At 46.8% G+C, this 20,837-nt stretch overlaps 1 protein-coding gene across 2 annotated transcripts in view; it reads right to left on the bottom strand.

Annotated features, from left to right (window-relative positions):
• Window positions 1-20,837, bottom strand: part of ATP13A3 (ATPase 13A3) — a 326,626-nt gene that overhangs the window by 85,422 nt on the left and 220,367 nt on the right. For both annotated transcript variants that reach the window (XM_063916425.1, XM_063916424.1), the window contains exons 16-17: window positions 14,756-14,872; window positions 14,240-14,257 (exon numbers count right to left, since the gene is read on the bottom strand). In XM_063916425.1, the coding sequence (XP_063772495.1) occupies window positions 14,240-14,257; window positions 14,756-14,872 (135 nt within the window). The remainder of the gene's footprint in view (window positions 1-14,239; window positions 14,258-14,755; window positions 14,873-20,837) is intronic.

Raw genomic sequence — 20,837 nt, forward strand, 5'->3', positions numbered from 1 at the left:
TTATTGCCCCAAATGGGTGATGGGCTAGGGGAGGGTCCAATCAATCAATGTGCTTACATACACATGTTTGGGCTTTATATTGGTGTGTAGTTTAGCTGATTTAGCGTAGCTGAATCATTGTGTGGAGAAAGATCTCAAAGGGATTCGTCTGGCACTTATACTGGACTTTAACTGGACGGAAACTGCATGGAAACTCCAAACAAAAGCAAATAAATCATCACAATCCACCAAACCTTGGACTGCAGCTACAAATGTATGTACACACCTATTATTCTCCAAACCTCACTTACCCGGACACTAAACATTCACTTTCTGCAAAAAACCTGCAATACAACGTTTACTCTGACCCTGCAAATACCTGGAAAACAAATGTTTAATTGAGAAGCATATTTGATGAAGTAACACTGACTTGTGGTTTGCCAACACTGTGTAATTTTCCATCTAACATCAACAAATATTTGATTTACTGGTAATCTGTAGATATTAACATCATTTCAATTACTTGCAAATCGTATTTCTTTCTGCAAACTTCACTGCTCTCTCATACAGCCACCACTCCTCCCCCTATTCTCATTATACTACCAGTTTACACACCATCCACACTATGGCCAGGCTGGCAACCCCCCTTACTCATTGTCCTTCTATTCCTTTATTCTGTCCCCTGTTACCACCTCTATCCCTCTCTCACAGTCTCCTACATCTCCTCCTCCCTCCTCTCCTCTGTCTGCCTCCCTACCCCTCTTCTGTTTCCCCATTGCAATTCACTTCTGCCCCTTCACACCACTTATACCCCACCGCTCAACCCTACTCTTTCCCTCCTCTGCCTGTCTCCTCACCTCTCCTCCACCAGTATAAAACTGCACTCCCTCCCTGTTTCACGCATGCAGTCTCCCTGACTAGCCAAGGCCCCAGCACCATCATCACACCCTCTTTATCTTCTCCTTCCAAATTACTCCTACCTCAACGCTACAGCAATCCTGATAATCTCATTCACATCTCTCCCACAAACTCATACCCCCTATCTTGTGCACTCTGGAATGCCAGATCTATTTGCAACAAACTGACCCCCACTCATGACCTTTTCATTTCCAACTCCCTGCACCTCCTGGCCATTACAGAAACCTGGATTACTCCTCATGACACCACTTCTCCTGCTGCTCTCTCTGCTGGGGGCCTCACATTCTCACACACACCCCGACCCGGGGGTCGCCATGGGGGTGGTGTTGGGATCCTTTTACCCTCAAGCTACACATACCAACTTATACCTCCAGAACCTTCTCTTACATTCTCTACATTTGAGGTCCATGCATTACGCCTCTACCAACCTACTAATCTTCGAGTTGCTGTAATTTACCGTCCACCTGGCATTTCCTCCAAATTCCTTGACAACTTTGCTTCCTGGCTACCTCACTTCCTCTCTTCTGACATTCCCTCCATTATTCTAGGTGATTTCAACATCCCTATCGATAACCCCACAAAATCACCTGCCTCTAAACTCCTTAACCTCACCTCTTCACTTGGTCTCTCCCAGTGGACCACCTCACCCTCCCATGTGAACGGGAGCTCACTGGATCTGGTTTTCACTCACCGCTGTGATATTTCTGACTTCTCCAATTCCCCTTTTCCCCTCTCTGACCACCATTTGCTTTCTTTCAACTTATCTATCTCTGCTTCCCCATCTCTCCCTCCTAAGGCTACCATCACGAAGCGTAACATTGAGGCTATTGACACCTCATCCCTGTCCTCCCTGTTTGACTCCCTTCTCTCTCCTCTTCTCTCTCTCACATGCCTTGAACAAGCCACATCCCTATACAATGCATCTCTTACTTCTGCCCTTGACTCTGTTGCTCCGCCAACCACTATTCACCCTCGCAGATCAAAACCTCAACCCTGGCACACCAAATGCACCAGATACCTACAAAAATGCTCACGTACTGCCGAGCGACAGTGGAGGAAATCACGCTCTAAAGCAGACTTCCTCCATTTCAAATTCATGCTCTCATCCTTCAGTACTGCCCTTTCCCTTGCTAAACAATCATACTTCAAAATCCTCATTTCTACACAGTCTTCCAACCCCCGGCGCCTCTTTGCCACTGTTAACTCCCTCCTCTGCCCACCACCACCTCCTCTTCCTTCCTCATTGTCTGCTCTTGACTTTGCCACTTATTTCACATCCAAGATTGACTCCATACGTCAGGATATCACTTCCCACCAGACCAGCAACCAGCCACCACCCATCCCTTGCCACCCCTCCCCTTCCCTCTTACCAACTCTGACATCTTTCTCCCATGTATCTGGCGAGGAAGTCATGGCCCTCATCCGTTCCTCCCCCCCCCACAACCTCCCCGCTCGACCCTATCCCCTCCCACCTCCTCCGTTACCTCTCCCCTTCTGCCTGTTCCCATCTTGCCCACCTTCTCAATCTCTCCCTTTCATCAGGCACTGTCCCCTCTGCCTTCAAGCATGCTCTTGTCTCCCCTATTCTTAAAAAACCTACCCTTGATCCTAACACTCTCTCCAACTATCGACCCATCTCTCTCCTCCCCTTTGCCTCCAAACTTCTTGAGCGTATTGTCTATAACCGCCGCACTGCCTTTCTTTCCTCTCACTCACTGCTTGACCCATTCCAGTCTGGTTTCCGTTCTCTCCACTCCACTGAAACTGCCCTCACAAAAGTCTGCAATGACCTCCATGCAGCCAAATCTAAGGGCCACTACTCTCTGCTTATTCTTCTTGACCTCTCTGCTGCTTTTGACACTGTGGACCATCCTCTCCTTCTGCAAATCCTTCACTCTCTTGGTCTGCGTGATACTGCCCTCTCCTGGCTGTCCTCCTACCTCTCTGATCGTTCCTTCTCTGTCTCCTCTCATGATGCTACCTCCCCCCCACTTCCACTAACTGTTGGTGTCCCCCAAGGCTCTGTTCTTGGTCCTCTCCTTTTCTCTCTCTATACGTCCTCTTTAGGTGAACTCATTAGTTCTTTTAACTTCCAATATCACCTCTATGCTGATGACACTCAAATCTACCTCTCCTCCCCTGATCTCTCCACGGCTCTCCTCACTCGTACCTCAAACTGTCTTTCTGCTATCTCTTCCTGGATGTCTCAGCGCTTTCTTAAACTCAACATGTCTAAGACTGAGCTGATCATCTTCCCACCCTCCCGCACAGCCTCACCTCCCACAATCTCATTATCCATTGATGGCACAACTATCTCCCCTAGCCCCCAAGTACGCTGTCTTGGCGTAATCCTTGACTCCTCCCTCTCCTTCAAACCACACATTCAGCACCTCTCACAAACCTGTCATTTTCATCTCAAAAACATTTCTAGAATCAGACCTTTTCTCACACAGGATGCCACTAAGATCATTATTCACTCACTGATTATTTCCAGACTGGACTACTGTAATCTCCTCTTAACTGGTCTCCCTGACAATCACCTCTCTCCACTCCAATCTATCCTCAATGCTGCTGCCCGACTCATCTTCCTCACCAAACGCACTACGTCTACCTCCCCCCTCCTACAGGCCCTCCACTGGCTTCCCTTCCCTTTCAGAATCCAATTCAAACTTCTCACACTCACTTACAAAGCACTCACCCACTCCTCTCCCATCTACATCTCTGACCTTATCTCCCTTTACTCTCCAACCCGTCCTCTTCGCTCTGCTAATGCACGCCGTCTCTCCTGTCTTCTGATTACTTCCTCCCACTCCTATCTCCAAGATTTTTCACGTGCTGCTCCATTTCTCTGGAATTCTTTACCTCTCCCCCTCAGACTCTCCACCTCTCTACAAAACTTCAAACGGGCTCTTAAGACCCATTTCTTTACCAAACCTAGCCAAATCTCAACATAACCCTCTGTTCCACGCTCTCTATGTACCCCATCTGTGTCATCCCTGTCTGTCTACCCCTCCCCTTAGAATGTAAGCTCTCACGAGTAGGGCCCTCTTCCCTCATGTGCTTATACTTTTCTTACTTTAATAATCCTCAACTGCCCAGATCCCACAGTTTTTTGACCACCTGGAACTTATCTCTATGTTTACTGGTGTAGTTATGCTTAGTTGCCCTGTACTTGTCCTATATTGTATTCAACTGTAAGTCACTGTTTTCCTATTTTTTATGTGCATTTATACTCTGTAATCGGGCGCTGCGGAACCCTTGTGGCGCCATATAAATAAAGGATAATAATAATAATAATAATAAATGCCACAAAGCATCCCGCTTACAATACTCCAAACAGAACAGAGACAAGCCTCAAAACTTCTGGAACAAAGTCATTTGGAGTGATGAGACCAAAATTGAACTTTTTGGCCACAACCATAAACATTACATTTGGAGAGGAGTTAACAAGGGCTATGATGAAAGGTACACCATTTCTACTGTGAAACACGGAGGTGGATCGCTGATGTTTTGGGGATGTGTGAGCTACAAAGGCACTGGAAACTTGGTCAAAATTGATGGCAAGATGAATGCAGCATGTTATCAGAAAATACTGGAGGAAAATTTGCACTCATCAGCCCGGAAGCTGCTCATGGGACGTACTTGGACGTTCCAACATGACAATGATCCAAAACACAAGGCCAAGTCGACCTGTCATTGGCTACAGCAGAATAAAGTGAAGGTTCTGGAGTGGCCATCTCAGTCTCCTGACCTCAATATCATTGAGCAACTCTGGGGAGATGTCAAACGTGCAGTTCATGCAAGACAACCCAAGAATTGACAGGAACTGGAGGCTTTTTGCCAAGAAGAATGGACAGCTTCACCATCTGAGAAAATAAAGAGCCTCATCCAAAACTACCACAAAAGACTTCAAGCTGTCACTGATGTTAAAGGGGGCAATACACGGTATTAAGAACTGGGGTATGTAAACTTTTGATCAGGGTCATTTGGGTAGTTTCTGTTGTCATTATGATTTAAAAAGAGTAAACACAGTTGTTTGACAATGAATGGCTTCACCCAACCACTAACCATGAGTGAAAGAAAAGTTTGTGAGTTATCATTCATATTCTCTGACAAATGGCCAGAAAATCACAAATTCTGCTAGGGTATGTAAACTTATGAGCACAACTGTAATTACTAATCGGCCATTGGACCTTTTTCTTGTCTGTGATCTTTGGTGAGAGGGTATTTTTAGGAAAATCCCGGATATACAGGTCTCTACAATTCTACACCTTGGAGGATCCTAGTGGAAAGGACTTGTAGACACAGTAAAGACGACCCGCTGATCTTATAATAGGATTTTATTGCTCTTATATCTAAGTATTTCATCTGTAGAGTGCCCTATGGTTTTTGTATTTGTGTATTATTGTCTGATATTTACTAGCAGGGGATTAACTGAGAGTTGCAGCTTTATATATCTGTTAATCTAGAGCAAGAGAAAGGCATTGTTTTATCTTTTTATATATAGAGTCACAGAAATGCTGTGGCAACATGAGGAAGTGTGTCAAACCTGCAACAGAGAAGCATGGGTAACGTGTCAGGATGGTGCAGGAGAAGCATGGGTAGATGTGTCAGGGTGGTGCAGGAGAAGCATATGTAAAGTGTCAGGGTGGTGCAGGAGACGCATGGGTAAACATGTCACGGTGGTGCTGTACAAACATGAGTAACGTGTCAGGGTGATGCAGGTGAAGCATGGGTAGACGTGTCAGGGTGGTGCAGGAGAAGCATGGGTAGACGTGTCAGGGTGGTGCAGTACAAGAATGGGTAAACGTGACAGGGTGGTGCAGTACAAGAATGGGTAAACATGTCAGGGTGGTGCAGAACAAGAATGGGTAAACATGTCAGCCTGGTGACGGAGAAGCATGTGTAGATGTGTCAAGGTGGTGCAGAAGAAGCATGGGTAGACGTGTCAGGGTGGTGCAGGAAAAGCATAGACAAACGTATCAAGGTAGTGCAGTACAAGCATGGGTAAACGTGTCATGGTGGTGCAGTACAAAATGGGTAAACATGTCAGGCTGGTGCAGGAAAGCATGTGTAAACGTGTCAGGGTGGCGCAGTAGAAGCATGGGTAATGGGTCAGGGTGGTACAGGCACAGCATGGGTAACGTGTCAAAGTGGTGCAGGAGAAGCATGTGTAATATGTCAAGGTGGTGCAGTAGAAGCATAGATAAACGTGTCAGGGTGGTGCAATACTAGAATGGGTAAACGCGTCTGGATGGTGCAGTACTAACATGAGTAACGTGTCAGGGTGGTGTAGGAGAAACATGGGTAAACATGTCAAGGTGGTGCAGTAAAAGCATAGGTAAAAGTGTCAGGGTGGTGCAGTACAAGAATGGGCAAAGGTGTCAGGGTGGTGCAGTACAAGAATGGGTAAAGGTGTCAGGGTGGGGGGGCGTGGCCACGGCAGCACAGGAGTAGGAAGCAGATCCCGGGAGCTCCCTGGATTAAACATCCTCCTGTAATATCCTGGCCCCTTTGGTGTGCCTGAATACCCTGCTTTTCTTCCCTACGCTGCAGGGCACCGGCAGGCGATTTCCCCGCTCTCCCCGGGGTCTGTACGGCCGAGGAGACATACTTCCGGATTTGCGGCCTATACCTCCTCCGGATCCCCGGCCTCAATTTTGGAGATTCCCGGCCCCACTGCTCTGGACTGCTGCTTCCAGTCATAGAGGGAACACTCTCACTTAAAGGCTGACTGATATGTAACTGGTGAGTGACTTCTACCTCCTGGGATCAAATTACACTTTGACTTCAGTTGCTGTCTTATTTTACATACTAAATAACTGCATCGATCCTGCTCTCACCTATATTCTGGGACGCTGCCAGTACTTTCTTTTACATTTGCCTACTACTTTGGAGACCAGCTGCGGATGTGTTTCTGCTTATTACAACCCTAAAATTCACTCATTGCTGAAGTCTCCTTCTACGCTTTTGACCTGAGATTATACCGGAGTGTCTGTTACTACCTATTGTCCGTCATGGTTTGGGACGGCCAGCGCACGGCTGCGGCGAAGCTGGAGAAATTTGCCAGACAACCTAACCCACTAAACCAACGGGCCTCGCAGGCCGCTTCGCAGGGGGCCTCTCCGTCCCACTCCTACTCCCCATCTGCAACAGCTGCTGAATCCCCTAACACACCCGCAGCTCCATCTCTTCAACAAGTGCTGGAGGCAATAGCTGGATCGGAACAGCGTCTTTCAGATAAGATGGAGAAAGTGCAGTGTGATCTCTCACTGCTCCGGCAGGACGTCCAGCGCATACGAGAGAGAGTGGGAGAGGCAGAAACCCGTGTCTCGAATCTGGAGGATATGTGCGGTCCTATGAAACAATCTATTTCCACGGTAACCCAGCAAGTAACATCCCTTCAATCCAAATTACTAGACATGGAGGGTCGGCTGCGTAGAAATAATGTGCGATTTGTGGGCCTGCCGGAGAAGGAGGAGGGCTCCCAGCCTGAGGTCTTCCTGGAGTCGTGGCTTAAGGAACTGTACGGCACTGAATCCTTCACGGCACAGTTTACGGTGGAGCGTGCACACCGGATACCATCTCGTCCTCTACCTCCTGGCGCCCCTCCGCGCACCTTCATCGCCAAATTTCTGCATTATAAGGACCGTGACTCGGTCCTCCGGTTGGGACGCACAAAAGGCCCCCTTACCAGAAACGGGGTTACCGTGTCTGCTTTTCCTGATTTTGCCGCGGAAGTCCAGAAGGATCGAGCCCAGTTTATGCCTATCAAGAGGCGCCTCAGAGACCTGAACGTCTCCTACTCTATGCTATTCCCCTCCCGACTCCGGGTGGTAGCGGACGGGGAAATCAAATTCTTCAATTCCCCTAGAGAGGCGGCCCAATGGCTGGACAGATATGCTCTGGGAGCGCGCCAGATGGCCCCGGATTGAGGCCCTGCACTGTCTAATGATCGGTTGGGACCACCAGAGGCATCAACCCATTGTCCAGGGAGCCCCCCCTTGGCGTTGGTGGCTCAGGACTTTTCTTTTCTTTCTCTTGATCGCTTGACTTTGGTTAAGGGTTTTGTTTAGTATTTAGCCCTTGAGAGATAGAAACGATAGTTTGGGATTTAAGTATGCCGAAGTTAGGGGTGGTATACGGGGAGGGGGGGAGAGTTCAAGCTTGTTGCTGTGCCTTACACAAGTTTTTTTCTTTCTATAGTTTGTTATTTTTCTCATGCTTAAATTTGTTTTGGAGTACATTCATTTTGATGTGGGAAGTATGTCTGATGCATTGGATACTGTCGATTAAGAATCAGGGATTGAGTAGTATAGCACTGTTCTTACCCTTACTAACTATTTCCAGGAATATTCGCTGGGCTGTTTCTTTAGGTTACTACATAGAATATTACCAGATCTATGGCTAATTTGAAATTTCTGACATGGAATGTTCGAGGTTTAAATAATAAGATAAAGCGTTCCTTAGTATTAACTACACTTCGGAAATATGGCCCGGATGTTGCATGTCTCTGCGAGACTCACTTGGAGGGGAATAGGTTACTGTCACTTAGAAGACCCTGGGTGGGCTGGGCCTATCACGCTTCTCACTCCTCTTCCTCCAGGGGTGTGTCAATCCTGATAAAGAAATCGGTCCAATTTGAGCTGGTATCGGTCAAGACTGACAAATACGGTCGATTTGTGTTCCTTGAATGTAGACTAAGTTCCCAACCCTACTACATACTGGCGGTTTATATCCCCCCCCCCCATTCTCGTACGATGTACTACAGCAAGCCGCTTCATTCATAGCCTCCTCTCCGGACACCCCGGTAATCTGCTTGGGTGACTTTAACAATGTCATGAATTTAGCTTTAGACAGATGGCGCTCTCCGCAGGCTGCTGGGGTCCACTCTAGTCCTACTAAATTTGCTGATTTTCTGAATAATTTGCAGTGGGTGGATGTGTGGAGAGCTCGGCACCCTACGACTAGACAGTTTTCATGCTTCTCTGGCACGCATGGTTCGTTCTCCAGGATTGATCTGACCCTACTCTCCCCCGTTCTTCTCCCTAGGGTGGTTGACGTCCAATACGAGGCCCGGGGTATATCTGATCACTCCCCTATGGTGTTGACTCTCGCTATGGTGAGCCAGAGGGGTCAATCTTATTGGAAACTGCATCCTTCCTGGCTGCTGCAAATAGGTGACTGCTCTGACCAGGTGACTCAGTGGGAGGGATACTTTACTGACAATGTAGGCTCGGCCCCCGGAACAGTGGTTTGGGATTCATTTAAGGCATTCCTAAGGGGAACGTATATTAGACGTATTTCTGCCCTCAAAATGTCCTGCAGGGAGAGAGAGCGAGCCCTTGAGAGTGACGCCAGGGATTTGGAATCTAGATACTTGGTGGATGGCACCCCTGCGCTGAAGGTACGCTGGCTGGCGGCCCAGTCGGCATGGGTGGCTCATCTGTCTGATAAAAACTCGCGCTCGCTTCTATTTCAGGCTACTAATATTTACATGCAGGGCGATAGGCCAGGTGGCCTGTTGGCTCGATTGGTGCACAGTGACCGCCCAGGTTCTACAATTGCTCAGATGACCGGTAGCGATGGCGCCCTTGTGAACACCACGCCGGAAATTGCGCAGCTATTCCGCTCCTACTATGCTGAGGTCTACAGTTCACAACTGGTAGACTCGACATCAGACCTCTCCGCTTATTTAAGTAATATTCCCCTACCCACACTCCCCCCGGAGGCCTCTGAGATGCTGGAGGCACCCTTAACTCTGGAAGAGGTAACGGCGGCTATTGGCTTGTCTCCCAGCGGCAAGCCACCGGGCTATGACGGCATCCCCTCAGAGGTATACAAGACCCACATTGATTTCTTCGGTCCTAGGCTTCACGCCCTGTATTCTGATATTTTTGTTAATGATCAACTTCCCCCCTCTATGGCGGAGGCGATTATTATAGTGATCCCGAAGCCCGGAAAAGACCCTAGATCCCCAGAATCCTATAGACCGATATCATTGATTCCCACTGACGCTAAGATCCTGGCAAAGATTTTAGCAGTTCGACTCAACACCGTAATTACTTCCATTATCCACTCCGACCAGACCGGCTTTATGCCAGGGATGTCCACTTCTATTAACCTACGTAGATTATATACCATTTTACAAATCCCATATGACTTCCCCTCTGACTCGGTAGTGGTCTCACTGGATGCCGCCAAGGCATTTGACAGTATCGAGTGGTCCTATCTATGGGAGGTCATGACAGCTATGGGTTTCGGGCCTAATTTTATAAAATGGATTAAATTGCTTTATCAGCACCCGACTGCCAGGATCTCAGTGAATGGCTATTTCTCTCCCTCGTTCCGCCTGTTTCGCGGGACCAGGCAGGGATGTCCTCTGTCCCCAAACTTGTTTGCCCTGGCCATCGAACCCTTGGCCTGTCTAATAAGGTCCCACCCAGGCGTGGTGGGCATTCATACCGGCCCTCGTGAGGATAGGATTGCCCTTTACGCTGACGACATGCTGTTGTTTCTGCAGGATTACACCAGGTCAATGCCTACAGTGTTGCAATTGATTGAGGAGTTCGGTGTATATTCAGGCCTTCATATTAACTGGTCTAAGTCCTCTATTATGCCTGTGATTGCCCTGCCCGCCCCCCCCCCCCCCCCCCCCTGCTGCTCCTAAAATCTCCCTACCGCTATGTTGGACGGCGAAATTTAAATATCTTGGGATTCAGGTAACCAATGACCCCTCTGACTTTACACCTTTGAACCTTGATCCGATCATGCAACAAATTACTCGTAAATCCAAGACTTGGTGTAAGCTTCCATTGACTGTATCTGGCAGGGTCAGCCTCGTAAAAATGATAATACTACCTAAGATTCTATATGTGGTTCTGCAATCCCCTGTATATATTCATCCATCCTTCTTTAGAAAATTGAATAGTGTCCTGTCTTCTTTAATATGGGCTAGCAAACGTCCTAGAATACAACTGAACACTCTCACCAGGCTGCGCAGCGACGGAGGTCTGGCCTTGCCAAACTTTCAGATGTACTACTATGCCGCTCAGCTGTCTCATATTAGTGCATGGGTGCAGGATACTGGCGTCACTTCTCTACACTGGGTATTTGTCCAATGCTACTTCCCCGACTTATCCCCCCTGCAGGTGTTGCTGAGTGGGAGCTTGGCCCGGTTCCTCCCTCCTCTTATATACCAAGCCATGAAGGTGTGGCAGGCACTAAAAATTATTTTGAAATTTGATGGATTGGACCCGGACACCCCCCTCTGGTATTCTAAATGGCTCCCTGAACTGTATGCGCTCGAGGGGAGGGAAGTTTGGGCCCCTAAATCAGTGATTTCCATAAATCACCTTTATACGGATAATACGCTCAAATCCTTCCAACAACTAAAAGATGAGTTTAATTTGCCTAACTCCTATATTTTTAGATACCTCCAGCTCAGACATGCCTTGCAGTCCCAATTCGCCAATTCCCCCCCTAAAATTATACCATTTCCCATTAAGACCTTTGTAAGTATGCTGGGTCGAGTTAAGATGATTTCCCATGCTTATGGTTATCTACTCGCCAAACTCCATATAGATCCTTTGACACGTCTCCGTGTCAAATGGGAGCAGGATCTGGGCCCCATAGATGAAGAGAACTGGGCCCTTGCTTTGGAAACTCCGTGCACGGTTACCAAATCCATCAGGTATCAACAGATACAATACTTCCTTTTGCATAGAATATATATGACCCCGGCCAGACTGGCCAAATTCGGGACGGGTCGTGTGGGTGACTGCCCTAAGTGTGGGATGACTGCAGGTACTTTTTGGCACCTCATTTGGGATTGTCCGGTGTTGCGGGCTTTCTGGGCGGGGGTCGGATCGATTCTGGGGAACACAGGGGTGGACGAGGCCATGCTTACTCCGCAATTTTGCATCCTGGGAATGGGTAGCTCTGACTTTGTGTCTGGTCCAGAGGGCCTATATGCTCGCAACATATGTGCAATGGCGAAGGTGAGCATTGCGAGGCTATGGATGGCCCCTAAGGGCCCTACACTCCCCGCTCTTAAGGCACTAATAAACGACACTGTTTATAAGGAACGATACATTTATATGAAACACAATGCCTCCGCTAAATTTGAAAGAATTTGGTGTCCATGGCTGGAATCCATATACTCCGTCCCAGACCCTACAACTTAATGGTGATAGGGTTACTAACAGGTCCTGGATTTGCCAAGTTATGATCTTCTAGGGCCATAGGCTTCCCTCTCACCCAATGGGTTGTGAATGAGAGAGTGGCTCTGTGCCCATCTGGACAGGGTAGGATTTAGAGTGCTAGTATCCCCCAATGCGTCCTCTTCCCCATAATGTTTTTTGTCTCTTTGTTTTTTTTGTTTTTTTATTTCTGGGGTTCTCTGTGTTTGGTTTCTGATTGTTTTCTTCTCTTTTAAAGGGTTTTACTCGGACGGATTGTCCGTAAGAGTTATATTTGAGGGGGGGGAAAAACAAAACAAAGTATAATGTGATTTCATGAATACTAGAGTGTACGGATAATGCAAAATAATGGTATATATAACTGTACATTCCTATGCGCCTATGAGCAAATGACATAGTTTGAAAATAAGTCGAAAGTGAATGCTGTTCCCCGATGAGGACATGTCATTACGTGTTTAATGTGTTCCTGTTATGCAATGTCTGTATGCAAACTACTCTCCTTCGAAATAAAAATACTTTATTTAAAAAAAAAAAAGGTGTCAGGGTGGTGCAGAACAAGAATGGGTAAAGGTGTCAGGGTGGTGCAGAACAAGAATGGGTAAAGGTGTCAGGGTGGTGCAGTACAAGAATGGGTAAAGGTGTCAGGGTGGTGCAGTACAAGAATGGGTAAAGATGTCAGGGTGGTGCAGTACAAGAATGGGTAAAGGTGTCAGGGTGGTGCAGTACAAGAATGGGTAAAGGTGTCAGGGTGGTGCAGTACAAGAATGGGTAAAGGTGTCAGGGTGGTGCAGTACAAGAATGGGTAAACATGTCAGTGTGGTGCAGGAGAAGCATGGGTAACGTGTCAGGGTGGTACAGTAGAAGCATGGGTAACGTGTCAAGGTGGTGCAGTAGAAGCATAGGTAAAAGTGTCAAGGCGGTGCAGTACAAGCATGGGTAAACGTGTCAGGGTAGTGTAGTACAAGCATGGGTAAACGTGTTAAGGTGGTGCAGTGCAAGCATGGGTAAACGTGTCAGGGTGGTGCAGTACAAAATGAGTAAACGTGTCAGACTGGTGCAGCAGAAGCATGGGTAAACATGTCGGGGTGGTGCAGGAGAAACATGGATAAACGTGTCAGGGTGGTGCAGTAGAGGCATAGGTAAACGTGTCAGGGTGGTATAGTAGAAGCATGGGTAACGTGTCAAGGTGGTGCAGTAGAAGCATAGTTAAACGTGTCAGAGTAGTGCAGGAGAAGAATGGGTAACGTGTCAGGGTGATGCTGGAGAAGCATGGGTCAATGTGTCAGGGTGGAGCAGGAGAAGCGTGGGTAACATGTCAGGGTGGTGCAGTAGAAGCAAAGGTAAACGTGTCAGGGTAGTATAGTAAAAGCATGGGTAACATGTCAGGGTGGTGCAGTAGAAGCATAGGTAAACGTGTCAGGGTAGTACAGTAAAAGCACGGGTAACGTGTCAGGGTGGAGCAGGAGAAGCGTGGGTAACGTGTCAGGGTGTAGCAGGAGAAGCATGGGTAACATGTCAGGGTGGTGCAGGAGAAGCAAAGGTAAATGTGTCAGGGTAGTACAGTAAAAGCATGGGTAACATGTCAGGGTGGTGCAGTAACATAGGTAAACGTGTCAGGGTAGTACAGTAAAAGCATGGGTAACCTGTCAGGGTGGTGCAGGAGAAGCATGGTTAATGTATCAGGGTGCGGCATAGGAAAATGCCTAAGAGTGGTGCCATAAAGCATGGAGTATTCTCTGTTCAGGTTGGTGACACTGTACAGAGTATACCCGATCATTTTCATTAGCTCCTGAAATATGCCAGAGCGATGGGTGGAAGTAATGTCAGGGAATCATAGGACTGAGCAGAGCTATGGAGAAACCTGACCTGGGCAGTACAATGGAATTGTGGGGAAAGGGACTGAGCAGTGCAGTTGGAAAATCAATCATTGTGTAAAAATAATGCAGTGGAAGCATGATTCAATTGGACAGCCTCATGCAAAGCAATCAAACAAACAGATGAGGATGAAAATGAATAAGTGTGAATTTAAATCAAGAAACCAACATCATCCAGTGAAATTATGAACCAAATGGAAAAAGTAAACCAGTGAGTTAGGATGAACTACATTCTAATGTCAACAACAGTGTGAAAATAACACTTACCTGCAATTCAAAAAGTTCCTGGTTAAAAAAAAAATAGCAACATCAGAATATTTATACAATTGACCATAAATAATTTTTTTCACTTCCTAAAATATGGATACAATAAAAAAATATATAAACATCATTGGTCTAGAACAGTACAGATTTCTAGCATTAAGAAGCATGATGAATACTTCTATTCCATTTTACACCCAACATCCTTAGATATAGTACACAGCTACTCTGCCAAAAGTATTTTTAAGCACAAACCTCATAGAAAAGATATAGTATGTAGAATACCCAACACATTTAAAAGTGAGAGGTTTAGCAGTCCATACAGGAATTATTGGCATACTGTATTATCCAGTACATACCACTTGCAGAGACAGACAGATTCGGGGGAGGGGGGGTATTATGATCCTAAAAAAATAAGTTTCTGCTGCCTTTTTGGCTTTTCCTCTCACCATAGATTGCTAATCTGCAATTTACTTCACAGCGAGAATTACAGCTAAGGAAAAGGTGAAATAATAGCAATACCATTTCCTCGCTGCCTGCGGGTTTGTGCTCCGTGGTAGGTTGTTTTGGAGGTTTAACAACTGTTGGCATTATCTTGTTGTGCAGTGCAGTCTCCTCCTCCGTGGCTTCCTCCAGAATCTGGGCAGAAAAAAGCAGGTCAGTGACCACTTGGTGCTAAACAGCTGTGGAAAGTGCAAAGTGTAAGTTCCTTTATTTCTACAGTACTTCCAGCTCACGTCAATATTGATTCATATTTTATACAACAATATTTCTGATTTCATAGCACTCTTTAAGTCAGAAAACTTATAAACCTTGACATAATGTAGACATTGCCAGAATGTCATTGTGAATGCTGTCAGTTTGTATGTCAACATATCGTTTTTCGTGCATTTAAGCCCTAACCGTAGTTTAACACTAACATGAGTTGTCAACATTGTGACGGACACATACACTCTATGTTCATATTCTGAAAGTCAACATTTTGATTATTTACTCTTATTTTCACTGCTTAGACCTCTTTTCTCTAAATGATACAATTTTCATTTCTAGACATTATATAAATAAAGTTTTAAAAATGTGGCTTATTAGTGTAATTGTCAGTACAGAACATTTTCTAGGTGTGGGTGCTAGTCTATTTATGATGGCAAAGTAAGGGCAAAGTAGGGGTGCAGCTAACCAAGAGACAAACCTCATTAAATCATCCGAAGTAAGTGCAGTTACATTAGAAGACCCAAATACCGTATTTCACTTCTTGAACCTATTTCAAATGATTAATAATATTGATGAAAAGGAAACATTGTGGTTTTTTTGTTGTTTGAGATGGAGGGTACAGATTGTACAGACGGAGGGTATGTACAGAATGAACAAGTGATGCGCAGCTTGTATATGCACCCCCATCTCACTTTACATAATAATTTACAGTGGGTTAATTTATCCCCCAGGGCTATTTAATTAACCAAATTCAATTGGTTTTTGGAACCTCAGCAGGTTCCGAAAAAAAAGGAGATTTATGGTAGACTTACCATGGTTAAATCTCTTTTTGCGAGGTACACTGTATTCCACAGGGAATAACATCGGGGTGTATAGTTGGATCTTGATCCGAGGCACCAACAGGCTAAAGCTTTGACTGTTACCAGGATGCACAGCACTGCCTTCTCTATAACCCCGCCTCCAGGCGCTGGAGCTCAGTTTCGTTAACCAGTCCAATGCAGTAGCAGGTAAAAGAGATGGTAGATGTTAGTCACATAGAACCACATTCTCACGACAGGAGAAGGGACTAGCGGCTAATGCTATACAAACCCAAAGAAGCTAAGTGCGTCAGGGTGGGCGCTCTGTGGAATCCAGTGTACCTCGCAGAAAGAGATTTAACCATGGTAAGTCTACCATAAATCTCCTTTTCTGCAGCGGGGTATACTAGTATTCCACAGGGAATAACATTGGGGATGTCCAAAAGCAGTTCCTCATGGGAGGGGATGCACTGTAGCGGGTACAAGAACCCGGCGTCCAAAGGAAGCATCCTGGGAGGCGGAAGTATCAAAGGCATAGAACCTGATGAACGTGTTCACAGATGACTACGTAGCCGCCTTGCACAATTGTTTAGCAGACGCACCTCGAGGGGCCACCCAAGAAGGTCCAACAGACCGAGTAGAATGGGCTTTGATAGCAGCAGGAGCTCGGAGACCAGCCTGCGCATAGGCTTGTGCAATCACCATTCTAATCCATCTGGCCAAGATTTGCTTATTCGCAGGCCAGCCACTTTGTGAAAACCAAAAAGTTACAAAAAGGGCATCTGACCTCCTGAGGGAGGCAGTACCCTCTACGTAAATACGGAGAGCCCGTACCACATTCAAAGACCGCTCTTTATAGGTCAAACCAGAAGAGATAAAGGCCGGAACCACAATCTCTTGGTAAAGATGAAAAGATGATACTACCTTAGGTAGATAACCAGGGCGAGTCCGAAGAACTGCCCGGTCAAGGTGAAAAATCAGAAAGGGTGGACGACAGGACAAAGCGCCTAAGTCCGACACCCTCCTAGCAGAGGCAATAGCCAATAAAAACATGGCCTTAAGTGTAAGACATTTAAGATTCACAGACTCAAGAGGTTCGAATGGAGACTCTTGCAGGGCATTTAAGACAACAGACAGATCCCATGGAGCCACAGGAGGGACCATAGAGAGGCTGAATCCTTAAAAACCCGAGTGAAAGTATGAACGTCGGGAATAGACGCAATTTTTCTTTGAAACCACACCGACAAGGCAGATATATGAACCTTGAGGGAGGCCAGACGAAGGCCTTTGAAAAAGCTGCAGGTTCTGCAGCGGTGCTACTCCAGATCGCCTATTATCCATTGGAAGCTGCTCACGCTGTATCCGGACCTTTATTGGACCTTCACATGATTGCGCAAACCAAATTGGTGAACATATTTGCCAGCTGGCGCCACTGTACATCCACTCAGCATTGAGGACACCGCAAACTGGTGCGGACTTAGGACCCCAGCAATTCCATCCACTTAAAGGAACTTCATTCAGGGGATTCCTTCCTCCAGCGGCAGCCATAGTGGTAACGCTATAACAGGACTGTGCCACCAGCCCTTTATTAACTCATTTGCACACATCTATTCTGCAGTCCATAAAAATTAAGGAAGGGACATTACTATTGCAGCAGCCCTATGGTGATTCTGGTTGTTTTAACTTTTTAAGTCTGCATTTATTTACAGTACATTGCTTGTATTGTTATTTGTTTTATTAAACAAATTGTGTTTTTTACCTTCAATCCATTCATCTTCACGTTCCTTTAAAACTTCACTTATATTTATTCTATTCAATTTTATATTCATTTAATTTATTGCCAAACGCTGCTATTTGGTATTGTTGCTTGTTGTTCTTAGTCATTATACAGGATTGACTAATCCTGTTTTCATAGCAGCAGCTAAATTAGAACACCAGCCCACCTTTGCGCCTGATTTTAACCTTGGTTAATTTTTGCTTCCAAACTTGTTGTAGAAAAGCCAAAGCCTAGAAGTTCTGAATAAATAGGCATCATAATTTTTAGCAGCGCACCATGTAAAATAAGAAATCCAGAAACCTGTAATAAATCCGTGCAAAAGCCGGTTTGCGGACCTTCAACATAGTTTGAATAACCGCCTCAGAGAATCCCTTGTCCCTCGGGAGTGATCCTTCAAGAGCCACGCCGTCAAATCCAGTCTGGCAAGGTCCAGATAGACATAAAGGCCCTGAACGAGGAGGTCTGGGCGTTGAGGAAGTAGAAGAGAATGCTCTATCGATAGACCCTGCAGGTCTGAGAACCAATGCCGTCTAGGCCACGCTGGAGCGACTAGAATTTGTATTCCTTTTTCTTGCTTGAATATCTGAAGTACCCTGGGCAGGAGTGACACTGGAGGGAACACGTATAGCATCTGAAAGTTCCATGGAATTGCCAGTGCACACACGAACGCTGCTTGAGGACCCCTTGTCCTTGATCCAAAGACCGGAACCTTGCAATTGTGTAGACACGCCATCAAGTCTACGTCTGGTAGGTCCCACTTGTCCACTAGGAGTTGAAAGACTTCCGGATGAAGACTCCACTCTCTGGCGTGAACGTCCTGACGACTGAGGAAATCCACTTCACACTTGAGGACTCCGGGGATGAACACTGCCGATATTGCTGGCAAATGGCGCTCCTCCCAACAGAGGTTTTTGATATTTCCAGCATTGCCATGTGGCTTCGAGTGCCGCCTTAATGATTTATGTACGTCACCGTGGTGGAGTTGTCTGACTGTACTTGAACAGGCCTGTTCTGTACTAGAGTCAGGGCCAGTGTCAACGCATTGAACACCGCATGCAATTCTAGAAAGTTTATCGGGAGGAGAGACTCCTCCCTGGTCCACCGACCCTGGAGAGAGTGTTGCTCCAATACCGCGCCCCAACCCCGCAGACTGGCATCCGTTGTCAGGAGGACCCAATCGGAGATCCAGAAGGGATGGCCCCTGCTCAACTGTTGGTCCTGTATCCACCAGCTCAGTGACAGACGAACCTCCGGAGTCAAGAAGATCATTTGAGACCTGATCCGATGAGGCAGGCCGTCCCACTTGGAAAGGATTAACCTCTGCACAGGGCGGGAATGATATTGAGCATACTCTACCATGTCGAAAGCCGACACCATGAGGCCTAGTACTTGCATCGCCCAGTGTATCGACACTCTTGGACGAGAGGGGAAATATCTGATCTTGTCCTGAAGTTTTAGGACTTTGCTCTGTGTGGACCGTAGTGCCCCCAGGTGCAACATGTTCCGAGCAGGGACCAGCGAGGACCTTTTCCAATTGATGAGCCACCCTTGGGCTTGTAGGAATTGGACCTTCAGGTCGAGATGACTGAGGAGAACCTCTTGGAAGTTCGCCAGGATCAGCAAGTCGTCCAGATATGGCAGGATCCTGATTACCTGAAGGCGGAGAAGAGCCGTCATCACGGCCATGACCCTGGTGAAGATCCGAGGAGCCGTAGCCAATCCAAAAGGCACTGCCTGGAATTGATAATGTAGGTTGCCAATAGCAAACCGCAGATATTGCGGATACGAAATGGCAATAGGAATGTGCAAGTAAGCATCCTGTATGTCCAGGGATACCATATAGTCTTCGGGTTCAATAGCCAGCACTACAGAGCGCAGAGTTTCCATACGGAATTAGGATACCCTCACAAACTTGTTCAATGATTTGAGGTTGAGTATAGGCCGGAAAGACCCATTTGGCTTCGGAACTAGAAACAGGGTCGAATAGTATCCCCCTGCCACTCTGAGACTTGTACAACCAAGTGCTTTTAACGGATCCACAGGGATAACCGTTGTGCAAAACTGGCAAGGGGGGCGTCTCTTGAAAGAGATTGCGTACCCGTGAGAGACAACTTCCCGCACCCAGGCGTCCAAAGTGGTCTTTAACCAGGCCTGGGCGAACTGCAGAAGTCGGCCTCCCACCCTGGGATCCCCCAAGGGGAGGCCAGCCCCATCTGCAGCAGGCTTGTCTTGTTTGGAAACAGGCTGACGGGCGGCCCAGGATTGTTTGGATTTAGGCTTAGTGGTTTTGGAAGCACGAGCCTGTCGCGGATACGCGTGACCCTTTGCTTTCCCTGGAGGTCGAAAGAAACGAAAGGTGGTACTCTTAGCCTTCGGAGCAGAAGGATTAGTATTTGGGAGACACGCAGTCTTGGCAGTAGCCAAGTCAGTTACAATCTTGTTCAGATCCTCCCCAAATAGGATGTCTCCCTTAAAAGTGAGCACCTCCAAGGTCTTTTTGGAGTCCAGCTCCACCTTCCGGGACCTCAACCAAATAATTTGACGAGCCAGGATAGACGTAGTAGATGTCTTGGCAGCCATTACACCTGCATCAGAGGCCGCGATAATATAAGACAGATATTGTCTGGCAATGTCAGAAAAATCCTGGAGGCAGCTCATCCTCAATTGCCTAAACCCATGCTTCAATTCCTTTCACAGCCCAGGAGGCTGCCATAGTGGGTCTATGTACGGTACCGGTAAGGGAGTAAATAGACTTCAGGCATCCTTCCACACGCTTATCCGTCGGTTCCTTCAGTGAGGTGACAGTGGTGACAGGCAGAGCAGATGACACCACAAGAGGGGCGACATGAGAGTCCACCGGCGGTGGAGTTTCCCACTCCGCAGGGATAGGATAATGAGCTAGCATCTTTTTAGACAGGGAAAATTTATTTCCTGGCGACGACCAGGATTCCTGACGTATGTCAATTAAGTGGTCAAAATGTGGCAAGACTACCTTAGCAACTTTCTGACGTTTGAAAGTATCAGGTTTCTTAGACTCAGTAGAAGGCTCAATGTCATCATCTATTTGAATAATTAACTTAATAGCCTCCACCAGGTCAGGAACATCAACCTGGGTTGTAGATTCTTCATCTGAAGCAACTGTATCAGTGTCTGACGGATCAGTATATTCCCCATCGGAAGATTTATCCAAAATATTAGTGGATTATGAGGAAGAAATGGCCCGCTTAGATGACCCCTTGGCCCCAGAGGGGAGTGGGGTAGACTTTTGTCTAACCAAGGATTGATTTAATTGTTGTAATTGGGTAGACAGAGTATCCGC

This window comes from Pseudophryne corroboree, chromosome 4 (genome assembly GCF_028390025.1).
Source record: "Pseudophryne corroboree isolate aPseCor3 chromosome 4, aPseCor3.hap2, whole genome shotgun sequence".
NCBI lineage: Eukaryota > Metazoa > Chordata > Amphibia > Anura > Myobatrachidae > Pseudophryne > Pseudophryne corroboree.